The sequence below is a fragment of the Phallusia mammillata genome, chromosome 1 (genome assembly GCF_965637545.1).
Source record: "Phallusia mammillata chromosome 1, kaPhaMamm4.hap1.1, whole genome shotgun sequence".
NCBI lineage: Eukaryota > Metazoa > Chordata > Ascidiacea > Phlebobranchia > Ascidiidae > Phallusia > Phallusia mammillata.
The window spans coordinates 15,964,876-15,988,299 of NC_137252.1; the positions used below are offsets into that span (position 1 = coordinate 15,964,876).

The following is a 23,424-nucleotide window of genomic DNA, read 5'->3' on the forward strand; positions in this document are numbered from 1 at the left end:
TGTGTCCACGTGGGCCACACTTATCTCATATGTATTCAAGATCTCCTGTGTTATCCAGCAAGGCTGCTTTCTGGTTCCAGCCTTTTCCAAAGTTTTCATCACAGTCGCATTCATGATTTTAGAGAACTCGGATGTTAATTCTTGAACATTATTTTCCAACAGTGCATCAAATCTGCTTTCAATCTTTATTTCAAACCCCTTTCTGCAACCTGGCTCTTCAAACGACAAAGGAAAAATACTCTTTTTTTTCAAAAAATATAAATCAGTGACAGGGCGTCAGTGAATCAGTGACAGGGCGTCAGTAAATCTGTGACAGGGTGTCAAAATCAGTGACAGGGCGTCAGTGAATCAGTGACAGGGCGTCAGTGAATCAGTGACAGGGCGTCAGTGAATCAGTGACAGGGTGTCAGTAAATCTGTGACAGGGTGTCAGTAAATTTGTGACAGGGTGTCAGTAAATCTGTGACAGGGTGTCATTGACAGGCGATAGGTGACAGCCTGTCACTGAATTGTCACAACCCCTGTTGACCCCGCCTCCAAACCGTTGTGAGAAAAACGCTTTGACTGGTCATGCAAGGAAATTGGGTCGTTGTCATACTCACACTCACACAGTCGATCGATCGATCGGCCTGCCTGCGTCCCTGCGATGTGAGTACAAGTTCAATGCATGTCTAGTTAGCACGGCAGCTGTAGTTTTGCCTGACCGGCGTGGTGATATAACACAAGCCATGTGTTGCACATCTGTTACCAGTTCCAAGTTGAAGTTTTAAAAAGAAAATCGTAAACTGATGAAAAGAAAACTGAGAACTCGATTGTTAACGAATATTACGTAGTTTGGCAAATGCAGTTTTTAACACAATTTTGTTTGTATTTTATCAGGATAAAGTTTTTATTTGGTTTTATGTTTCGTAAACAAATGTTCTGTTGTAAATGAAAATACATCAGTAGTCAACATGAATGTTTCATCTCTACTTGAAGAAGCAAAGGTGGTTTTTGGTAAAACCACAGATTTTGTGGATGTTCAATTGACGGCATTTAAACCATGGGAAATTGTTTCAATAACAGTTGTTACACTTGTCCTGACACACCTGGTTTATAATTTTGTGTTTGATCATGAAAAATCCTTAAGTCAACGGTTGAAGTTGGGCTTTTTCTACTATGTCAAGCGTTTTCCGATTATACGCTCCATCGTAGAAGACAAAATGAAGCCGGTTTTGCATGAAGTGTCTGCCACCAAGCTATTTCCACTTAAACCTGGCATGACATACAAAAATGTTATGCCTTATGTTGGAAAATCACACACTTCAATTTTAAGAGAAGTAGACGAATATCTGTCATTGGATACAGTTGACTGGTCAAAGGGTAATGTTTCTGGCACGGTGTATGGAGGTGACCCTGATCTTACCCTTGTTGCTTCTACCATGTATCATAAGTTTGCCTGGTCCAACCCTCTTCACCCCGATGTTTTTCCATCCTTGAGAAAAATGGAAGCTGAAGTGGTTCGAATGACTTGTTCGCTTTTCAATGGTGATCCTAACGCATCATGTGGTTTTGTTACTACAGGTGGAACAGAAAGTATACTACTGGCCTGCAAGACATATAGAGACTGGGCTTACTCCAAAGGTATTAAGAAACCAGAAATGGTCATACCTATAAGTGCACATGCTGCTTTTGAAAAAGGTGCTGCTTATTTCAAGATCAAACTTAAGCATGTTCCAGTAGATCCAACAACAAGAAAAGTGGATTTGCATGCAATGAAACAAGCCATCAACAAAAACACATGCATGTTGGTAGGATCAACACCTCAGTTTCCACATGGTGTTTTGGATCCCATTGCAGATATTGCAGCTTTGGGTAAAAGGTATGGTGTTCCTGTTCATGTTGATGCTTGTCTGGGTGGGTTTCTTTTGCCTTTTATGGGAGAGGCTGGATTTCCTATACAACCATGTGACTTCTCTGTGCCTGGGGTTACAAGCATTTCCGCTGACACCCACAAATATGGATGTGCACCAAAAGGATCATCAGTGATTATGTACAAATCCACTGAATTTGCACATCACCAATACTTTGTATCACCTGACTGGCAAGGAGGTATTTATGCAACACCAATGTTTGCTGGAAGTCGTAGTGGAGCAATTGTGGCAGCTTGTTGGGGCACTATGGTGCACATTGGACGTGAGGGATACATCAGCAACACCAGAAAGATTATTTCAACTGCAAGGACAATTGAGAATGGTCTTGCACAGATGAACAATTTATTTGTGTTTGGAAAGCCAGAGATGTCTGTCATTGCTTTTGGTAGTATGGATTTTGACATTTTCCGACTTTCTGGAGAGCTTACCAACAAAGGGTGGAATCTAAATACTTTGCAGTTTCCACCTAGCATTCATTTATGCTGTACTATGCCCCACACTAAACCTGGAGTGGCAGATAGATTTCTTTCTGATGTGAATGATGCAGTGAATACAATCATGCAGTCACCTAAATCCAAACCAGCAGGTGCAGGTGCAATTTATGGCATGGCTCAATCCATTCCTGATCGCACCATTGTGTCCTCGATTGCACATGGGTTTCTCGATGCTCTTTATGATACAACTCCATTTGCAAGAGGTGAAAATGGAAAAGCATAATCAATTATTACTCATGCATCACAGTTGAGGTCCCAACAACATGTTAAGTCATGCAAAATGTTAGAAACTATAATAAATACCTGCACATGTTGCTTATGCAACCTACCTCTACCAAAAAAAATAACAGATTTATGCATCTATATATGCCACAAAAGTTTACCTGCAACAACATAATACTGTTGTGCACCCAAAATTGTCCAAACTTGACCTTTAATGTTTGTACACCTTCTTTGCCATTTGTAAAAACTTTTGTTGTATAAAGAAGTGTCATTAGCAGTTATTTAAATTTGTATGGCTAAATAGTGTTCATTTGTTTTTGTCTATTTTTGAACTCTACAGTTTTTTGATCAACTTCTAAAAAACTTTGTTGTAAGCCAACCAAATTTCGTTTGGAATATGCTTTATTCTTTGTTAAATTTTACAACATTCTCTTGGTGTCATCTGTCATGTTTAGTTGTAAAATAGGCAGGACATGAAGTTCAGGCACTGTGTGTAACATAATAATGAGAATATAATTACACAACACCATCTAATGATGTATTTTTGTACATAACCAACCATAAATAATGCCATACATTATATAGTGTTGCATTGTACTTTAAATATTCTATTTATTTTCATGGTTTTCATTAAGTTCCAAAGCCTTCAATGCAAACCATGTGAGGTGCATATCTCAAATAAGTCTGACTAACATACCTAGTTACATGGTGTATTGCATGAATCGTGTGTCATCTGACATCATACCGGTGACATATATTTGGTACAAACAAGATGCTGTTGAATTTTAGAAAATGTTGCTTTTTAATTGTTTGTGGATTGTTATGCCTAGTGTTAGTTTTCTTTTCAATGTTTGATTTCCTCTAAAATGATTAATATGAATAACATGCATTTGGTGTTTTTATGTGATTGAGTCCATTCCGGTTTAAGTTTGTTTTTTCCTATCTGCAACATGTTTTTTATTGGCATACCAAACTAATGTTGACTCGATGTTTGGTTATGCACTGCCCAAAACATATTTTAGCCCTCGGATTGGCATACACACGCATAGCAGGGGTGGTGTTAATCAAACATGTAGTTTGAGCAAACATAGCTATGAGCGTAAACACGTATTATTTTATGACATGCCCACGGACTTTGAGCTGCACCCCGTTTCCTGTAGATACATGAAATGTTGCAACGTGCCAATGGTGCAGCATTTCCGCGAAGACCCGCCCATCGTTTGTGACACAAAAAACGTGTGAGTGGGTAACTATCGGGTATTTGGGTTTATAAAGGGCACATTGCCCTCGGTGTTTTCAACGTTTCAAATATGGCGGGACCGTGTGCTATTTTTTGGACGTTAAAGAAATCGAAATGTACACACGCATTAAACTACAATTGTTCAGATGTGTGAGTAATGGCGCAAAAATACGCAGAAACACATCAAATAGTGTGTGAAGAGACGAGACGATCGATTGATTCGTGTTTCCTATTTGCTTCCTTTCACATCTACTAGCTGAACTGTGCAGCGACCGATTACTTACTAGAACTCCGTTTGTGCACAATTACGTCCGTACTGACTTAGTATCAATACAAGTATCCAGTTTGTTGAATAATATGTGATGATTTTGGATATTGTTCGCAGCAACGTATATATACTCACCACTGTCAACGACAAACATTTAAAAATGTTGGATGTGTTCGGCTGTGAGGAATTAAATGCTATAAGTTTTGTTGCTTTAGCTGTCAATACTATTGTGCAGGTTATAATCCCAAAATTGCATGCTTGGTTTATTTTCCCCGTTTTTATTATTAAGATACCATTAGCAACTAATTTGTACCAAAACAATCAACATTAGACGCTATAGAAAGCAAAAACTGCGAGTACATCACAGACGTAGCCCTGCAAAGTTGGAGTGATGTCTTTGTTAAATAAAGATTTTATTGCGAAACAGTTAAAAGTCCAATAGTTGTTGCGAAATGTGGAGACATTTTGGCCCTACTATTTCGATGTATCGTTTAAAGTTAAACACAGATAGAAAGTTCCAGTCCCATGACCTGCCTCAAAGCACACATTGAAAGTTTTTTTGCGTTGTCGGTCAACTGTGATAAAACACAGACTATGGAACTGTCAAAAGCAGATAATTACATGCTTTCACTGCTGTGGTCAAAATGCACGTTATTGACTTGCACACATGGGCGCCGGCAAGTGCCCATGCTTGCACAGTGGTTGAATTGAAAGTATGTGTTTAACTTTTTTCTTAATGACAAGTTCATTTGTGCATTTTATAGGAATGTAGGCTGAAAGTGACTATGCACGCGCACAGTCCTTACACCAAAGAGGTTTTTACTCCCTCTAAAAAAGTGTTGCGCCAGAGTAAAAGACCAAAGACCCGATCATACTAAAATTAAACAATTTACCGCCGTGTGTCCACAAGGTTGTCGGTTCTAATCCTATCTAGTGTTTACCTGAACAAGAAACTTGAGCAGCATTGCGCCAACCCAGTGATTTTCAATGGTTTTGCCTTTGTCGAAAATATCAAATAAAAATGATTCAACAGACTTACAAAGAAACAGGCAGCTCCACGTCGGACTTATTGCGAGCATGCTGCCTGCCCACCGAAAATGAAACAAACAAACAACAACAAGTATAATTTATCTATGATAGCGCCGTGTCCGCTGGTCTGCATCGATTCTTCAGAGCTGATCTAAGTATTGCATGTTTATCTTAACCGCTTTACCTGATGATACCATAAAAAGATCTTTCACCACTAATCTCGCCTTTGTAGCTTACCGCAAATCTAATTCAGTCTGCACGCTACGATAAAAAGAGATTTATTTACAGCATTGTTCCTTAATACGTTACGATCGATGTCACAGTAAACCTTGCATCTCTCGCATAAAAGAATCGTACGCAGCATCTGCGGTGGACTTGGCAGCTTTTCGCTTCTTTTCCGACTTCTGCCTTTCAGCATATGACGAGGCCGTAGGTAGTTCGGGACCAGCTTTGACCGGGCCACTACGCCCTTTGGTCTCCCGACGAACCCGCAACGATGTTGGCATAAAACGCGTGGTGTCGCCCTTAGGGTTCGCTGTAAGCTGAGGTTTAGCACTAATTGTGGCCGCCTGGGTGTCTTCATCTTTATCTGCGACTGGCCGATGGATCAGACTTGGAGGAGCACTGAGTACATTTGGGTTTTGCACCATTCTAATGCCTTGTTCACCACCTCGGTGGGATATTCCTGGTGGGGGTCCAGGGGGTATAGTAGGAGGGCGACCGGGTGGAGGTCCAGGTGGCATAATACCAGATGGGTTTTGCATGATGCCAGGTGGCATACCAGGGGGTGGACCTGGGGGTAAACCTGGAGGTGGGCCAGGAGGTCTTGGACGATCTTTTGGATCATCTTTATTATCAGCATTGTCATCTTCATCATAATCTGCATTTTCAGGTGGTGCAGGAACAGCTTGTCCAGCTAGCTTGAGCATCATTGCTTGTAAGGGTGTAATGTTGGATGGCAATGGTTTGGTGTATCCCTTATCACCTTCTTCATCATCATCAGCAAATCTGACTCCTCTCTTTTTGGTTCTTCGGCTGCTTGCTTCATCATCAGAACCATGACCTTAAAATAGACATCAGTGTAAGTGGGAATGCTTACTTTGAATCTAGAAGATTGAAGCCAAGTCTTACATTTATCTTTAAACAATGATGTAAGGACTGCAAGTAACAAAACATGTAAAAATTAGTGATGTGCCGAATCGGCGAAATTTCGATTCGGCCGAAACCGAAGATTCGGCGGTTTTGCCGAATAAATTCGGCCGAATTACCCGAATCATTTATGAATTCACGCAAAGTCGTATCCTACGCGTCTGACATGAAAATAGAAGTTTATTTACCAGGCAATTAATGCAGAATGGTTGTGTTTCGTCCTTATTTTAGTTCAGTGGGTTTTAACATTGCCACCCCGACAATGTATTACTGATTTTTTGTCTGCAGTGGGAAAAGCGTCAATGTGTTAAAAATGACAGGATTTTCGTTGGTAATAAGCAGAAAAGACACGTTTAACGCTTTAAATGGGCGTTCGTAAAAAATTCGGTTGCCGAATCGCAACAAATCATTCGGCCGAAACCGAATCTTTGCAAAAGTGGCCGATTCGGCCGCATGCAAAAATTCGGCAAACCGAATATTCGGTACATCTCTAGTAAAAATACAATGTTTCATCAGCTTGCAAGTTACAAATCATGATGCTTTCTAAACCTTAAACCTGGATAAGTGTCACAATTTTTTCAATGTTTTGACAATCTTATATTGTTACCTCAAAACACTGTTTTACAAAAGCTTACATCAGCAAACTATCCATGTTTTTTTAGAAGCAATCAATGTATTGCAAATGCAGCAATTATTTGGCCTAAAATTGGAACTTTGGCTGGAAATGTTTTGTTTTGAAATGAACTTCAAACACTATATGATTTTCTACACTAAAAGGGATTTTTTTACCTTAGATTTCATTTTACAAGTTTAAATAGTTTTCACAAATGTTCAAACCCATGTCATCATCATTGTCGTCATCATCTCTGTGCTGAAATTCATCTTCATCATCATCATCAGCTCCTTGATCCATCGCATCTCCAAGCTCTGGTCCTTGCTCCGGATCATATGGGTCATCTTCCAACATAATTGCAGGCCTTGGACCTAAAATAAGTCAAGACTCTTTAGATTTAGCAATCTTAACATTGGATTTAGCTGTAATATTTAAATTGAGGTCATTTCTTTCTCCCCAAACAGTATTTTTTGTTTAGCCAACCCATGTTGATAGTTTTATTGTAACATTTAAAAAATAATTTAGGAAAGCTTTCCTGTACCGACATGTAGAATTAATTGAATGTAATATTTAAGTGTTTAATATGCCACTTATTGTTGTACCAACAAAGCACATTTGTATTACATCCAGTGACAATTGCTGGATAGAGTTAGCAGCCCTTCGTATGTCAAGGTAAACATACCTGAAGAGCGCATTGGGTGCATAGGAATTCCAGGTATCACTCCAGGTTTCACACCTCGAACAAAACTGATAAAAAACATTGAGTTTTAACATTACTGTATTGGGTATTATGGCATTATATCATGTAGCTTAAGAAAAAGACAGTGGAGATGCTAACAAACTTAGTATTGATACCATACAAATTTAATATTAAAATATGACAAGAAACATACACTTTTTTGGATGGTGGGAATCCGGGAGGGGGGCCTGGTGGCATTCTTTTACCCAAAAGGTTAGGAGGGAGACCACTGGGTGGACCTGGAGGCATTTTCTTTAAAATGCTTTGTGGTTTAACACCAGGCAGAGGGATGTCTTGGAGTTGTGGTGTGTCAAATGGTGCATCAGGCAATGGAATAGCACCAATTTCAACTGTCTGTGCATTCTTTACAGACTCATAGTAGTTCTCTTTTTTCTTCCGATTTTGTTTGTATGCCTCCACCATCAGTTTAAATTCACGACCTCTGCTTGGCTCTTCTTTGAAGTAAAAGTCAACAATGCGAATAAGATTCTCTAGAAGCTTCCGCCGTTTGTCTTTGATAACCTGCAGCATGAACCAAATTGTTTTAAATGTAGTCAGTCCTACAATCTATCAAATCACAGGGGAAAATGTGTTACATTCTCCATTTATATTGAATTTATGGATTATTTATAATTTTGTTTATTGCATAGGATTCACCATGGCAATTGTTTGAGGATTATATAATACATGTTTGTTGAAAACCAATATTATACCAAGTCAATTAAGTGTGAGGATATTCTATCATATATAAACACAGCAGTTTACCTTCTCATTATACTGAGAAGTATTGGATGGATCCAACTCCATATCATCAAGAGACTCCAGTTCTGTAATCATGAGTTGTGGATCTTTGGTTTTAATCACAGCCTGACGAACTGCAATTCTCTGTTTCTTGTTCTTCTTAAGTTCACGCCTTCTGGCTTCTTTTCTTGCTTGATCAGTGGGGTTCATAAACTTTCCACCCTTGGTGGTACTAGTTGCCCTACGGCCCATGGTTTTTATTATATTTGTATAGGACCTATAGCCAAATTACACAATATAAATGAAGAATAGTTGATTTCATAGGCATTACTCCACATGGTACAAAAATAAATTTCTAAATTAAACAAACAAATAAAATCTGTGACAAAAAGACAGCCAGTTTTTAATAACTATATATATATGTTGTAAATAAACAAGGTCAAACTTTTTGTATAGGTCTTTTAAGTTATATTGTGGGTGAGTGCTGACTGGAATATGTTTTATGTGTACGAGAGTTGAGAGTTAGCCCATCACTAAGATGACTAGGGTTCTGTTAAAAATATAATCATGCAAAGCAACTTTGATTCATGGGAAGCCAGTATGGATAGTATGGCAGCTGCACACCCGAGACTATTTTTTTTCAAGTTTGATTGCACACTTGAACAACCCCTCGAAAAAAGCCTACGGCAAAAACTTTCTATTGTTTTCTTGCGTTATCGACAAAACATTAGGCCTAGGCGCTAAATAACTTCTGTTTTCCAGATTAGTTACATTTGTTAACCAGTGGCGCAATTGGATTTGACAGTTATTTTGAGATTTTGTTAAATATTTGTAAATCGGTTAGCTTTTTCTTGATGAGGTGCACACTTGACTGGTTGGTGCACACCCTAAAATTTCTTCTTGCACACTTGAAAATTGTTCGTGCACACCCGAGATCTCAGCGAAACGTGCAATAAAATCCAATGTTGATGGGAAGATGTCTTTCAGTATATGTTGTATTATTTACACGGTGAGGTTAAACAAACAGGCCTGTGATATATGTATAACATTGAAAAGCGATGATGCATTATACATAAGAGTGAAATTAACTATTATCAATTGTAAGTTCTAAAGTCTCCACAAGTTTCACTTGATCTGTTAAATTAAAACGTATGATTGTTAACTAGTAAACCAAATGTTAGACAATTAAAAACAAGTTTGATCAAACACAAATTTTCTGGCAAAATAATTCTCATGAACAAATTCTCCGATTGGACTCATGGCAAAACGAACTTAGACGCAATATTCTTTTAAAAGAATGAACAGCACAGATATGATATATTAGTTATAAATATGATATATTAGTTATACAACTGCAATTTGAACAGAATTAACAGTATTACCAATAAATTTGCAAACCAAAACGAATAGTCGAATACCCAAGGTCTTGCGTGCCTGAAGCTGTCCTTGCTCTCATTATTTTGCCTAAGTCGGATGACAGGTATTACCTTTTAGGTCAGGGGTGTCCAACCTTTTTGGCCAAAGGGCCACATGCGGTTTACGAATGATTGCGCGGGCCACTTGAGTCTTACTGCTAATTTGGAATCTTAGAAATAGCTGTATTATAATTTCTAACTAAAATCCTCACACCGAAATTCTAATCTTAGAAATGTGTATTATCCTCGTTTACAGTTATAAGAACAATAAACACACCAAGATGTAGTTAAGTCAACAAAGTTTTTTTCCACACGTCGACATTTCAATAAGTTCTGTTTTTCTCTAAGAAGTTTGGCAATATTCGGTGAGACGATGGAGCAATGCGAAGCGATTTTTTTCCATACGGCTGTCAGAAATTACTGATATTACAGGGGATTTAAAGTCATATGTCAACCTTTCTTGGAAAGTTCTGTTAGTGTTATTTGCTTTTTGTTTCCTGTTTGGCATAATCTATATCACTGCAGAGGGCGGAAGAAGTTTTACTGCTCAATGCGTTTTTGATACAAGATGTATCTCAATGAACCAAGAAGCATACTGACGGACTCTTGAAGCACGAGTCAGTTTGTGACGTAACAATGTAGAAAATGTGATGCGTAACAATGCGCATTGTGACGCAACAAAAGTAGCTTGAACAGTTGTGTATACCTGCTCTATTAACAAAGAAATAAAGCAAACAATAAATGCCATTTTTCGGAATGAAAGTTTGCCATAAATTACGTAGGCGATTAAGTTGCTAATATATGTAATTTCAAAAAATACCACGAGGGCCACTCAGAACCTTCCTGCGGGCCAGGGGTTGGACACCCCTGTTTTAGGTATTACAACAACCACTGTGGCTATAATAAAACTTTTATTTTCCACTCTAATAAAGTAACTGATTAACTGTAGCAGTTGATTTATGATTGATTAGATTAAACCACAACACCTTTTTGACTTTAGCTCAATATATCTTTGCTGTTGATACTTCAAAGTTGCATCTAAACGCAAATTATAAAACAAGATGTACTGGAAAGCAACATGCAAAATAACGTACCAATGTGGCCGAATAAATAAGCAATAGTACTTTTAAGAAAGACAAAAACACCAATACTATTTGCTGTTCGTTGCAATGCTTTGTTTCTATTTTAAAACCTATTGATCCGTGTCCACCAAAACAAATCAGCTGCTGAGAATGTGACGTACGCGTGTTACGAATAGAATACGCTTATAGTTGCAAATTGCAACTAGCAAAATGCGTTTAAACGAACTTTTGTTTGTTTACAACATATTGGTGTTAGTTTTGCCACTTGCTAACATTGCATTTTGCGCAAAAGACGACACCGTTTCTTCACGAGCATTTATAACGGTTTCAATCAAAGACAAGAAAGAAAGAAAAACTTGTCTTTACACCAGTAGTCCATTTTTGAAATCTGGCATACTTCCATTGATGGTCCAAGGTGAATTTACAAGCATTGGATCGAAACAAAATGTCAATGGATATCTACACCTAGTGAGTTTTATGTTTTGTAATTATCAATATATCATGTCATTTGTTACATGAAATGTACTGCTAGTTTTTTGTGTTTTTGTAGGTTTTTTATTTTGGTATTGAAGTTTAATTTAATTTACCTCAAGTAAGCTACCAAATTGTATACAGTAAAATAGTTCATAAACTTCTGCTTGATATACTTGTTAGTTTAATTTGGGTTTAAACAATTACTTCTGTTAGTCAGCAACTATATCCTGTTATACTACTGCATTAAAATATTCTTTCTTCCCTGCCTGCACCCTATTTTTTTTAAAGATCAATGTAAGTGTAGAACATTTTCCTAGTCTGCAAAAATACTGATTGTGATTACAAACTTTTTAAAAATGAACTTATTTGATATGAATGTTTTTTATAAATATTTTTTTTTATAAATAAGCAAACAAACAAAAAAGTCAACCCCCAAAACCCTTAAGTTGAACCTGGATTATATATTTAGTTACAAAGTGATGACATAGAAAAATGTTCCAACTACCAACATCAGGCATGGATAGGAGTGCTTATGGCAGGTGTGGTGTATAAAATGGTTGATCAATAGAACAATGAAACACACATTTTTTATATTGGTTTGTGTTAAATAAGGTAAATTTATTATACATTTACTATGCATAATATAACAGTATATTTAGGGTTTCATTGATTCTTTTTAATATTCTTTGTTTAATTAGACTCACATGAAACAGACAACAGAGGAAACAGATTTTCTTATGATTCAATGGACAAGCAAAGGTCAAAATCACTCCTTGACCAAGTCAAAGATTTTATGTTAGTTGGTGCATCAGCATTAATAATCATCACAAGGAATTTGCATTTGGGAAAAGAGGCAAGCCACCATTAATATTTAAACATTACACTGAAATTAAAACAGTTAACTGATTATGCTGTACCAAAATTAGCTGGAAGTTCCACAGGTATTCACAAAACCTGTTCTCATCATAAGAGGAATGGAAAATATGACCAAGATTCTTCAGTTGTTTTCTATGCAGTTGACAAATTTACATGTCAAAATTCAGCACAACATCAGTTTTTACAGTGTTGTGGTAGGTTGTTTGGCAAGTGCCAAGTATATTTTGTTTACTAGTTTCTAACCTATTGTTCTATGGCAGTGGTTCTCAACTTGTTTCAGGCCATGGACCACCGCTCCAGTAAAAATAATATCACGGACCATTTTATTTTGGAGCAAGTTTAAAGTACACATACGAAACAACCATTTGGGCTTGAAACATAAATTCTTTAAAACCGATTTTCAAGAAGTGGGATATAATTATTAACAGCTAACTTTTTGATACTCTTTCAACATGTAATATGCAATCATCTCTCGTTTATCACCAAACTTAGTGGACGTCCTGTGGACCACCCAAAAAGTCATCATGGACCACCAGTTCAGAACCATTGGTCTATGGCAGGGGTGGGCAACATACGGCCCGCGGGCCGGATCCGGCCCGCGACGGGATTTTGAGCGGCCCGCAGACGGTTTCTGGTCTTGCATGATAATGTGGCCCACGGCCACAGTCTTCCGCAATCCCCTACTACTTGCTTACTGCGTCAAATTATAGTTGTAACGGACAGTAACGCTCCCCACTAGCAAAAAAACTTTCCCGCCGTTGTAACCATTGCACCATACGTCCATTGTTACGACATAACTGCCAACCTTGTTTGGCCTGCTTTCTCGGTTTTCTTTCTTTCCACAGGTGTAGCCTAGTTAGTGTTTCAGGAGTACCTAAGTCTGTGGTGTATGCATTAAATTTGCTGTGGTGAATAATTTTATGTTATATCAGTTAGATTGTTTGGACTTTATTGTATTTGTGATGTTCTTGAATGTATTTGGTTTAGGTGCTCAAAAATCCGTTTTAAATCACTGGATAAATACGCGATTAATATATCGATTCAGGAATCCGGCCCGCCAAGTACTTCATTTTCCCATATCAGGCCCGCCGACTGGAGAAGTTGCCCGCCCCTGGTCTATGGGATGTATGGTATCCTATTAGGGTCTATGGGATGTATGGTGTCCTATTGGGGCTCTGTTAATAAAGGATGAAAGGAATTTATGGCTTTATATAGAGCATGTTTGTATTTCCTGCATAAAAAGAATGACCAAATCATATAGGTGTAGAAGTCTGTAATAAATCAACATTATTTACAGGGTTCAATAGGTACATTAACTTTATGGTCAGCATGTGGAAGGTCCACAGCTGGTGCTTATCATGAGTGGCAAGGAACTGTTTGTATGGGAAGTGATGGCATTTTGTCACAGAGTAAACCAGCAAACACTGCAGTTGTTTTGGTGTCTGCCTTAATTTTGACAATTTTCCTAAGAATTGGTTGGATTGTGTTTCATGCTGACCTTCCATTTTACACATATCATGAGGTAAGACTGGTTTTTGGGCTATAATGATTAGATTGAAATTTCTGTTTTTGTAAGGTTTCTTTACAAGAAATGACTGAGAGAACAGTGAAGAATATGCAAGTTCAAATTTTCCGCCTACGGGCAAGAAAAAAACGCATTGGAAACTTGTTTGGTGGGACCTCCAACCCTGATTTGAAACAGAAAACTGAGCGTTGTGCTGTTTGCCTAGACAACTATTATTCCCTCCAGCGATTACGTGTGTTGCCTTGTGGGCATCGTTTTCATATTAACTGTGTTGACCCTTGGTTACTCACGAGAAGGACTTGTCCACTTTGCAAGTATGATATTTTGGGTGAGGAGCTTAAGAGTGTGAACAACATTAGGACATAGTAGGTAACATTAGGACAAGTTCCTTTCAATTACTTTTTTCAGAAACCCGCTTCGCTTAATATCTTACCATAAAACACCACATCTTAAAGTTGCCTATTTAAAAAAAAATACAAACATTTAATCCCTTAATAAGTTTCATGTTGGACTAAAGAAGAACAAACTAGACAAAACTAAATTAATGTTATTTTTTGGTTTTACAGCCATTCTATAGTTTTTGCCAAAATACGTATTTGTATGTATTGCTATTCTTGTGTGACTGATTTGTCACATACAAATCTACTTGCTGCTGTACAAATTGGCTTATTAGCTACCAAGCAAACTTATATTATTGTCTTGGGTGGACCAAAAGACAGGTTTACAGATTGGGCTTATAGCTTTGGTTAACAGTATTTTTATCTATTGTTAAAACACTTTTTAAAAAACATTGTGTTTAGCATGCTTTATTTGTGTTTAGGAAATGTTTTTATTGTTTGCTTGGATATATTATGATATGCCACAGTGGCAAGTTATATTGTTTATTATTAAAGTTCCAATGACATGCAAACATTGCAGCTGTATTTTCAAGAAAAGGTTTTTGCAAAAAAGTGCGATAAAAATACATATACTTAACATAAACCAATTAAAAGTCAGCTCATGAAGCTGGATGTGCTGCTGCCTCAACACGCTTTATCTCCATGGTGATCTGGCTCAAATCTTGGATGAACATTTGAATCTAAAATAAGTTTGTAAGATTTTTGTACATCCGTGTTCTAGTACTGTAAATGCTTACAAACACAAAATACATTGCACTGCCAACCTTTAGGAAGGCCTTACCTTTTCCAATTGAAGGGCAGTGTTTTCCAAAGGCACTGTGGCGGCCTGTTTTAAATGCTTGTTTACCAGTTGGAATAGATTGTGAGTCGCAATTTTAATCCTTCCAAGCAACAATGTTTTCTTTGCTGCTGTATTCTGTGTAAAAACCAGTATTTTGTTTATGTTTTTGAAAGCCCGTATATAGGTAATATGCCACATTTGCAAGAAAGATGTAACAAAATGCCATGTTTACATGTAAGATGTATTATGCAATTTGACATGGACTACATGATGTCTTTTACACTTATCTTGACATCAATTTATGGTACTGGTATGTACCCTTTTGTTCCACTAGCCAAATGGAATACACTTTTCACAATATTTGAAGCTTACCTGAATGTGGGTCCATTTGCTTTCCCATTTTACAGCTTTACTTTGGGCTTGATCAAGTCTGGTTTGCAACTGTGCAAGTTGGTTGTTGTAGTACAGTATTTCGTTGTTCTTTTCTTCTGTAAATTTTACCAATCGGCCCTTTTCTTTTTCTATAGCATCCTGATTTTTTTGATCTCTTTCCAACAAATCCTGAACAACGATTTGGTACAGGTACTTATTTGTTTCAACAATGAGCCACTGGCAACTTTACCACTGATACATTTGTGACATGTTATTTCATAAACAAATCAAATGTGGATACTTACAACATGTGTTGCAACTAGAGTGTCATATCTTGAAATAATTTCACGTATTTCACTGAACTCATCTGTGGATTCTTGCACTCTCTCCATGTATTTTTGAAAAATTGAATTTTTTTCAAGTTTTTTCTGGTAACGGTCACGTTCTTTGGAAAGATCACCAATCTCATCTTTTAATCTGGTAAAATTGAAAAATTAAATATTTTTTGCACTGAAATGTCTCCATCCTATTTACCTCTCAATGTCTTTTTCTTTTCCTCTTCTTAATTCTCTCTCATCATGTGACTTTTTTACTGCCCGGGCTCGCTTTGAGTCATTCTCTTTTAAAAACTTGTCAAACTTTAACAGCGATTCTTTTAGTTGATGTTCTTTTCTCTCCAACTCCTCTCGCCGTTGTTGCAAACTCTCCATTTTCATTTGAAACTCCTGATAAAATAGCAACAAAGTTTATAGGCTGCAACATCAGGTAATAAAGCATTGCTTCATTCAGAAAACCTCCTTCTGTGCAGCAAGTGCTTGTTCCACTTCTGCCATCTCCCTTCTTTTTTCTAAGAGTCTTGTTGCTGGTGTTAGATGATCATCCTCCCTCTCAGGCATTTTGCTGTATAAGATGAAGAGTAGAACTCATGTTTAAATGCACACAATATTTTTACATAGGAAATTTTAAGAATTGCCAATCATAGCAATCACAAAATTACCATGTAAACAAGTATTCACACACAGAAAAACGTTTAGGGCAGAATGCATCAGCTATAAGAAACTTATGTCAAGATTTTAATGTTAAAAATTTGAGACTTTTCAAGATTTCTTAAATTGTCATTTCAAAAAATAGTTTTGTGTGTGGTGTTTTCATTCCCTGGTTATGGATCACAAATAAGATTAATGTAAAATAGTGAAACATGTTAAATTTGGGATAAGAACTTACACCAGCAGTTTGTCTTCGAAAGTACTCCGAAAATAATCTTCTAAATTGACTGTCATCTTGATTTTTAAGTTTTTCTGCAATCTGTGTACAAATTTAAAATCCAATAATATTATAAATTTTATGAAATACAAGCACACCTTCAAGATCCAGGCGAAATACAACTACGCGGATCTGTGGCGTCAGTCCTTTTTAGTTGTAAACAAAAAAAGAGTTTTTTCAAACTTTCTTGCACAGGATGGGTGTTTGAAAAAGTTTGGAGATACACAAATACACAATTTTAAGATTAAATTGTAAACATAAGTTTTAAAAATATTGTTGAAGAGTTTTTGCCACCTTTTAAAAAAATCTTTTATGATTTAATAATTTAAAACAACTAAACTTGCTATTCTCTGCCGCATGCAGTTTACACTTTAGCGTTGCTAACAGCAACCGAATTCTGGTAACCTGTTGTTAACAAAAACATATTAATTCATTTCATTATATTTTTGTCATTTTTTATGTAAAAAACATTATTATACGCCAAAGCCTGGCACTGGATACATAAAATTAGTTAATATTTAAACTGTGTAAGATAAGAAGTTTTGAGACCCACCAATGGTCGATAGCTGCATCATCTTCAAACCGATAGCTGCTTACAATGTATGATATGTAAATACAAATACAATGTTCGTATATTTGTTCTTCAAAAAATAATAAAATTGTGGTTATAAGAAGTTTATAGAGCTCTTCTGGCAAACATCGGAATAAAAATAAATTTGCCAGAAGAGCTCTATAAACCTGATATTATGCTTGGCAGCAAATAGATTAATTATATTATGGTTATAAGATTACGGCATGAACGATTAATTATCCTTCTATCAGGAATCAGTTCTTGTCGCGTGAGGATAGTGTTGAGTAATCCAACATCGCATGGTTTCCCAACAAACACAGCGCAGTGCTCTTGTATAGTGTTTTGAAGATGTTGCAAAAAGATTATTTGCCCGATTGCTGCGGTGTTAAGCAACGTTTAGGTTAAAGAAGGAAAATGCGCGATCTGACTCCATAATAGAGAATTCTGAAGACTCCTGACTAATAACAACTAAAATGTAATACATGGTTTATTAAACAAATATATAAACGACAACAAACGTACAGGTATAACGTTAGCGATAACTTCGTTTAGTCTAAGCTCTAAGGTAAGTACGTAAGTAAGTGAATCTATTTTTAGTTTGGATGTTTTGTTGGATTAGCAAACGCAAACGCAAATATATAGTAATGCGACAACGCGTCATTGTAACTCGGGGCAAAGGTAGTGTCGCTCCGAAACAAATTAAGGAAATAATTATCGTACATGGAAGTCGGCTACAAGAAACGATTTTACGATTGCCTAAGTGCTGGGACGTGTGGTTTTAGAAAACGCAACATCTAAGGCCGCTAGACTTCAAAGGAAATACAAAATTGCTTTGAGTTTCTGATGTGTCGCTAAAATGAAAATACACAAAAATATAAAATACACATTGCTACAAAGATACTGAAATCCCGACCCTCCCAAATTGCACAATAATACCATTTTCCCGTGTCGGGGGCAGTTAATTAGTGGGATTCGATTGTTAGAAATAAAATAGAGCTATAAGGTCTAAACTAAACAAACTTTTGAAATGTCAGATTGAATGCCTTTTCCTTATTGTTTGGGTTATAGGCCTATAACTTTTATGGTTTTGTAATACAATTGGGAGTGTTGAATGCCTTTTATGCATTGGTGGTAATTATGTTCTGCTTAATGTAATTTTCCTTTAGACTGAAATTAGCGGTAGAGCTACTAACACCATACGTTTCGCCTGATCCAAAAGTGCTTAATTTTCGATAGCTGGCGTAAAGAGCTGAATTATTTATTTAGCGGCTATAAATCGGTTGGATTGGGAAATATTTACATAAAACTTTTACATTAGTAACTAATTTTTTGGGTTAGTTTTATTGAATTTCAAGTGCTAATACCCCAACCCTAAAATTACCCCAACCCTAATAGCCTTAACCGTGAGTATTTTTTGAGATATACCGTTTTAAATGAAAAAAGTGCTCTTTGCGCCACCTGTCGAAAATTAAGCACTTTTGGATCAGGAGAAACGTATGGTGTTAGTAGCTCTACCGAAATTAGCACACAATAAAGATCTATAGGCGAATTAGTTAACTCAGCCTTGATTAACACAGGCAGAATGATTTAATCTACTTTAACGTAAGAGTATATATGTTATTATTGTGACGTCAGTTTTGAGTTAAGATAGATTCGGTCTAAAAATGCCAGCTAGAAACTTAGGCACGGGTGCCATACTGTCCTTATTTCGAAGGGCAACGTTTTAGAAAAATGTATTGTCCTTATTTCTAGGAAATGTAAAGTAAGTCTAGACCTGAGCTGTCATGAGATGAATATTTCCTACGAACAAGGAGTTGGTAGAACAGATTGTTTTTGGCAAAAATGGTATGTATAATATGTCATGACTCGTATAAGCTAAATGCAAAGATTTGTTCTAAAACGTTTGTTTCGTTTCGTATAAAAGTTTCTTTTGTTGTCCTTATTTTGGGATTAATGGTGATGGTATAACTCTGTGGTTAGGCCTGACGTCGTGTGACCACATTCATCAGGTAGCCTACATATCAATAACAGTATATCCCGCATATAATTAATAAAATTAAAATTAGTTTTATTTTGTTCTGGTGATAGTTTAGGTCAGAGACTGCAGTATTGCCCGCTTGGGCATAATGCAAATTAGGGTCGTAGTAAGAACCACACTTTCTTAGTGTGCTTCTATTACACTATTCACTAAAATGGTGCTATGAAATATGGATACTCGCTAATGACAAGAATACGGCCTCCTATTCTGTGATCTATCTATGGGCAAGTGTTTCATTAACGTTGTTGCCCAGCATAAACGTTGCAAGGTCCCAGTAACGAATACTAAAATAATAACAGCGTTTTTTCAGTGATTTTTTGTCTCTTACTAAAACCTGACAAATAAACCTTTGCCAGCAGGCAACAATGTCGAATGCTAATGATTCGACTTACGGTTTTAGAATGTATACCTTGGGGGCAAAGTATAGGTTTAATTTGGAATAGTGACAGTGCCACATGCCCCCTACTGTAATTGGTTGTGCTCCTAACACAGAAATGTGGCGGTCTGTCAGCTGTTAGCAGACTATCAGTCAGAAGCTCATTGCAAGACAATGCACAGTGTAAACAAAGAAATGATTGTAGATGCAATAAAAAAAGTAGTTTTGAGACAAAAATTTGCTGCTGTGTAGCCTTGGCATATGGAATGAAAACATATGAGCAACGATTTGTCATATATTAGCCGATCGTTGGCAAATTTTCGCATGGACATAGACAGGAAACAATCAGTGACACAGATAACAATGATCAGTTTGAACCTTGAACCAAAGTCCTTTTGTCGCCCAGTGGACAGTGACAAACTGCAAAGCCACACAACAGACCTTATCTTTTACAGGCGCGACAAGTCGAACTATATCAAACCTTAAACAGCTCGAACTAAAGTCCACGGAAGTAAACGAGCCGCAACGGGTCAAGCAGACATAAGTGACCAGCGGGTAGTGACGAGTTGTAAAGCCGTAAAACATTTGTTATCTGACCGCAGGCACAAGAAAAGGGAAAAAAGGGCGAGCGAAACGGTTGGATAAAGGCATTTATGGGCGGAGTTGTCAACAACTCTTACCGTGCGTCAGATTTGAGCTGTTGAACCAGTTGTTTCTTTGCCTTTGTAGGTTTGGTGTTAATAAAGGTACTGTTTTAGGCTTAAAGAATCGAAAGTCAAAGTGCTAGGGTACTTTGTTAAGGAAGATACAAAAAAGACTACTTCTTGCCACCGAGGTGTTTTAAAACCGCATTTGGAACACTTATCTGGATGATGTGTAATATATGTAACTACAAGCATCAACATTGCAATGATTGTTTGCTTAATACATAGATCGAAATTTTACGGACTGTTATGCGATTAACAAACATTACCTTCGTCCTCTGTCTAAAAACAAAGGCTCTGCTTTCGAAAACTTTCAGGTTTGTTTGCTGTGCTACTATTGGCCGTATTTTAAACCCGAAAAGAACGTTGGGCTGAGTTCTATTCAAAAGTGCCGTAACCTTTGTCGTATATCTGTTCGTTTATAACTGTCGGCGATGATGCAAATCTCTGTAACAAGGTTGTGGTAAGCTGTATATTGAGTAACAGAGCAATGTGCTAAATCAGGAGAAGAGCAGCTAAAGTTTTTCCATGAGCACTTTAAAAGTTCAGGCAATGTAGAGCAAGCAGAATTTTTTCAAAGCGTTCGTACCGCAAAATGGCAGTTTTGTTGATGATGAAGTACAAAGCACTATTGCGACCAAACTGCCACTTTCTAAGTTGGCTTGATTGACCATAGACAAATGTTCAAAGAAGTTTTGGTTTTGTGTTCTGCCACTATTGTTCCATTGTCCATCAATACCGCACAAGAATAGGTCAGCTTTGACAGACTGGAAATTAAACAATACCGAATAAAAACGCCACTCCCGATCAGTATCCGCTGATTATAAGCCTCGACACCATTTTACCTGGGTCGTATTTCAACGAACTACTCAGGAATTTCACACGTTATGGCAGAAAGCACAACATGATCGCTTCGTCAAAGTGATGCGAGCTTTAAATTAGTTCTAGTAAACGTGTCACCATTCCAATATACATGCAAGCTGTTGTCTTTAAATATTAGAGGTAGGCTGACCGAAGCACATATCAGTTTCATTTTATGTATTTCCTAAGTTGGGTAGGTTTTTTGTTCTCTGATAAAAAAAAAACGGATTGGTATGCACACATTATTAATGATGGATTATTTACAGTGGGTATCAACTTGGGTTATTTCTTTTTTGCAGTATATGACATTGTAGGAGATAGATCGAATCTTTATGATGGACGGCAGTCTGAATGATCTGTTTAGTAACTATTTTATTCTAATCAAGCCGAGCAAGTATGCGGAAAAGCAAGTGTTTCAGACATTTGAGTGCTCAGCAGAATGGTTCATGCAGGCGCTTGGTCTTTTAGTTCAGAAGCCAGAGCCCTGTAAGACATGTTCCAAACTAAAGATCGTCGCTGCAACTCAAACCGAAATGATCAAACAATCTGATGTGGACACTCAGACTTTAATAAGGAAACATAAATCTAAATTCACAAGTACGGATGAAATCAAAATTGTTCCAAAGGTTGAAAAAGCTACCATGACCCCCAAAGAACCCAAGAAAGAATGCCGGTCGACTATGACTAAACCGATGCCAAATGTCAGTGCGGTGAAGCCGAATGTAGCCAATGTAAAGCCGGTCCGAAAACCCACGACAAAGCCAACAGTTCCCAGAACATCGTCAATATCTGTTCAAACTGATACATGTGATTTGGTTAAACCGTTGAAAAACGAAAAACTGTCGGCAATGTCTACAACAGACAATAATTCACGATCTTCCGCAAATGCATTGTCTCGCCCCAACATAAACTCTTGTAATGAAAACGAATGTGGTGCGGTTTTCCTCCAATCCGAATTAGATAAGCTTCCCAAAAATGTCTCTAAGCTATTTATCGACTGCTACCTCTGTTGTCGAATGTCAAAACTTAAATTTACTACACCGTTGCGCTACGTATGGGGCTACCTCAAGCTCCTGCAACATTTCATCAACACCGCGAACGGTGTCGCAAGTGGCACCAGACAGCTTTTGTTGAGGTGGGCCTGGCATGTCCAGTGTTTGATCGAAGACTTGGAATATCGCCCTGCTCCGCATGCAATCATGTTTGACCAATGTGTTCGGGAATGGGCTAATAAACTTGGCGGTTGGTCATTTATGGAGGCACGGGCAAATGCGAAGTTTGACTTTACGAAGGTGCGAAGGCAACAAGAAGAATTTGCACCAGAGATTCACAACAATGAAGAACCAACTAAAGACCCACACTGCTTAAAACCGCAGCCGGTCCCTGGCTCTGAAACCAATCAAAATTTTTGTGACCAGTATGATCGTGATAAACTGCAAAAGTCATTATCTGAACCTGTGGGCCAAATAGCGTCACTGGTGCCAGTCATTCGTAGTATAAAAAGAGATAATATGTTTGACAACGAGAGAGACACAAATAACAAACGCTGGAAAACTTCAAGATGACAAAACGATGTAAGACTAAGTGATCAATTGATCATATATGTTTGTCTTTTTGTTTAAGTTCGTATACTGTTTGACATAATACTCGTACATTTATTTGCAAAGATGGTTATTGCATTCCTGTGTATTTAATATTAAAGATTAGCAGATTATTAACATACATTGGTGAGTGACAGCTATTGGTACGTGTACGTTTTTTCCCTTTATATTCGAGATGTGATGTTCAGTTTAAAAGTCCAGAGCAGTCACCGGTTCTAACTAAAAATACAAAGTTCTGCGAAGTCCTCAAGATGGAAATGTGCTTCTATCCGCTGAAAGCACACTCGAAGCTGAAGATTACCTGGTTCCCTCGCGTTCATATGAGAACGAACTGTTTGTCTATTATCGGGATAACTTAAACAAATTAATTCTGTTCATATCTCTGGTTATACATTGCACCTCTCGAGGCATGACCACAACCTATTTTCAGCCACGTTAGCATAAAGTTTAGTTTGAAATGTGTGGAGCTAAACAGGATCAAATAAAACTCAAACAATTCGGTCTTTGGAGATTTATTGTGCATGCTAATTCTATTAAATTTCTAATTCTATTACCGTCAATTGAAAGCATGCTAATTAAACAGTTATTGGCAATTACCCTTATCCAAGAGTTTAAATCGAACTTCTGCATGTACAAGCCGATGTTAAGTGTAAATGTTTCTATGAAGTAAACTATAATGT

The 23,424-nt window shown here is 37.3% G+C and overlaps 5 protein-coding genes across 6 annotated transcripts; 3 read left to right on the forward strand and 2 right to left on the reverse strand.

The window, feature by feature from the left end:
* The first annotated feature begins 854 nt into the window (after nt 1-854).
* On the forward strand, nt 855-3,530 carry LOC145212597 (sphingosine-1-phosphate lyase 1-like). Its single transcript, XM_080080774.1, has one exon. It carries the CDS (start codon nt 953-955, stop codon nt 2,627-2,629), a length of 1,677 nt encoding a protein of 558 aa, XP_079936900.1. The 5' UTR covers nt 855-952; the 3' UTR covers nt 2,630-3,530.
* Nucleotides 3,531-5,427: 1,897 nt separating this feature from the next.
* Nucleotides 5,428-8,781, reverse strand: LOC145212621 (WW domain-binding protein 11-like). Its single transcript, XM_080080806.1, has 5 exons — nt 8,432-8,781; nt 7,821-8,188; nt 7,610-7,674; nt 7,152-7,298; nt 5,428-6,228 (listed from the first exon to the last, which is right to left on the reverse strand). Exons 1-5 carry the CDS (start codon nt 8,657-8,659, stop codon nt 5,483-5,485), a joined length of 1,554 nt encoding a protein of 517 aa, XP_079936932.1. The 5' UTR covers nt 8,660-8,781; the 3' UTR covers nt 5,428-5,482.
* Nucleotides 8,782-10,901: 2,120 nt separating this feature from the next.
* On the forward strand, nt 10,902-14,689 carry LOC145212634 (RING finger protein 215-like). Its single transcript, XM_080080825.1, has 6 exons — nt 10,902-11,372; nt 11,848-11,917; nt 12,077-12,231; nt 12,305-12,448; nt 13,552-13,776; nt 13,831-14,689. Exons 1-6 carry the CDS (start codon nt 11,115-11,117, stop codon nt 14,143-14,145), a joined length of 1,167 nt encoding a protein of 388 aa, XP_079936951.1. The 5' UTR covers nt 10,902-11,114; the 3' UTR covers nt 14,146-14,689.
* Nucleotides 14,684-17,246, reverse strand: LOC145212640 (coiled-coil domain-containing protein 42 homolog). 2 transcript variants are annotated; one of them, XM_080080839.1, is made up of 8 exons: nt 17,147-17,246; nt 16,555-16,635; nt 16,125-16,230; nt 15,865-16,055; nt 15,636-15,807; nt 15,331-15,519; nt 14,959-15,093; nt 14,684-14,857 (listed from the first exon to the last, which is right to left on the reverse strand). In XM_080080839.1, exons 2-8 carry the CDS (start codon nt 16,608-16,610, stop codon nt 14,777-14,779), a joined length of 930 nt encoding a protein of 309 aa, XP_079936965.1. In that variant the 5' UTR covers nt 16,611-16,635; nt 17,147-17,246; the 3' UTR covers nt 14,684-14,776. The 2 variants fall into 2 exon arrangements, with proteins under 2 accessions (XP_079936965.1, XP_079936973.1); XM_080080847.1 differs by lacking the exon at nt 17,147-17,246 and adding an exon at nt 16,692-16,900.
* Nucleotides 17,247-21,442: 4,196 nt separating this feature from the next.
* On the forward strand, nt 21,443-22,884 carry LOC145212627 (uncharacterized). The gene has a single exon (XM_080080816.1). The coding sequence runs from the start codon at nt 21,476-21,478 to the stop codon at nt 22,706-22,708; it is 1,233 nt and encodes a 410-aa protein (XP_079936942.1). The 5' UTR covers nt 21,443-21,475; the 3' UTR covers nt 22,709-22,884.
* Nucleotides 22,885-23,424: the final 540 nt, after the last annotated feature.

What these genes read in the sequence shown, in the direction of transcription:
- LOC145212597 (XM_080080774.1), top strand. Translation starts at nt 953, where the DNA reads ATGAATGTTTCATCTCTACTTGAAGAAGCAAAGGTGGTTTTTGGTAAA.
- LOC145212640 (XM_080080839.1), bottom strand. Translation starts at nt 16,610, where the DNA reads ATGACAGTCAATTTAGAAGATTATTTTCGGAGTACTTTCGAAGACAAA. An exon ending in AAAGAAAAAGACATTGAGAG is followed by an intron (nt 15,808 to 15,864) that starts GTAAATAGGATG and finishes CAATTTTACCAG; the next exon opens with ATTAAAAGATGAGATTGGTG. An exon ending in GCAAATGGACCCACATTCAG is followed by an intron (nt 15,094 to 15,330) that starts GTAAGCTTCAAA and finishes GTTTTTACACAG; the next exon opens with AATACAGCAGCAAAGAAAAC.
- LOC145212621 (XM_080080806.1), bottom strand. Translation starts at nt 8,659, where the DNA reads ATGGGCCGTAGGGCAACTAGTACCACCAAGGGTGGAAAGTTTATGAAC. An exon ending in TTCCCACCATCCAAAAAAGT is followed by an intron (nt 7,675 to 7,820) that starts GTATGTTTCTTG and finishes GTTTTTTATCAG; the next exon opens with TTTTGTTCGAGGTGTGAAAC. An exon ending in CGACAATGATGATGACATGG is followed by an intron (nt 6,229 to 7,151) that starts GTTTGAACATTT and finishes GTCTATTTTAAG; the next exon opens with GTCATGGTTCTGATGATGAA.
- LOC145212634 (XM_080080825.1), top strand. Translation starts at nt 11,115, where the DNA reads ATGCGTTTAAACGAACTTTTGTTTGTTTACAACATATTGGTGTTAGTT. An exon ending in ATTTGCATTTGGGAAAAGAG is followed by an intron (nt 12,232 to 12,304) that starts GCAAGCCACCAT and finishes TACCAAAATTAG; the next exon opens with CTGGAAGTTCCACAGGTATT. An exon ending in CATTTTACACATATCATGAG is followed by an intron (nt 13,777 to 13,830) that starts GTAAGACTGGTT and finishes TGTTTTTGTAAG; the next exon opens with GTTTCTTTACAAGAAATGAC.
- LOC145212627 (XM_080080816.1), top strand. Translation starts at nt 21,476, where the DNA reads ATGATGGACGGCAGTCTGAATGATCTGTTTAGTAACTATTTTATTCTA.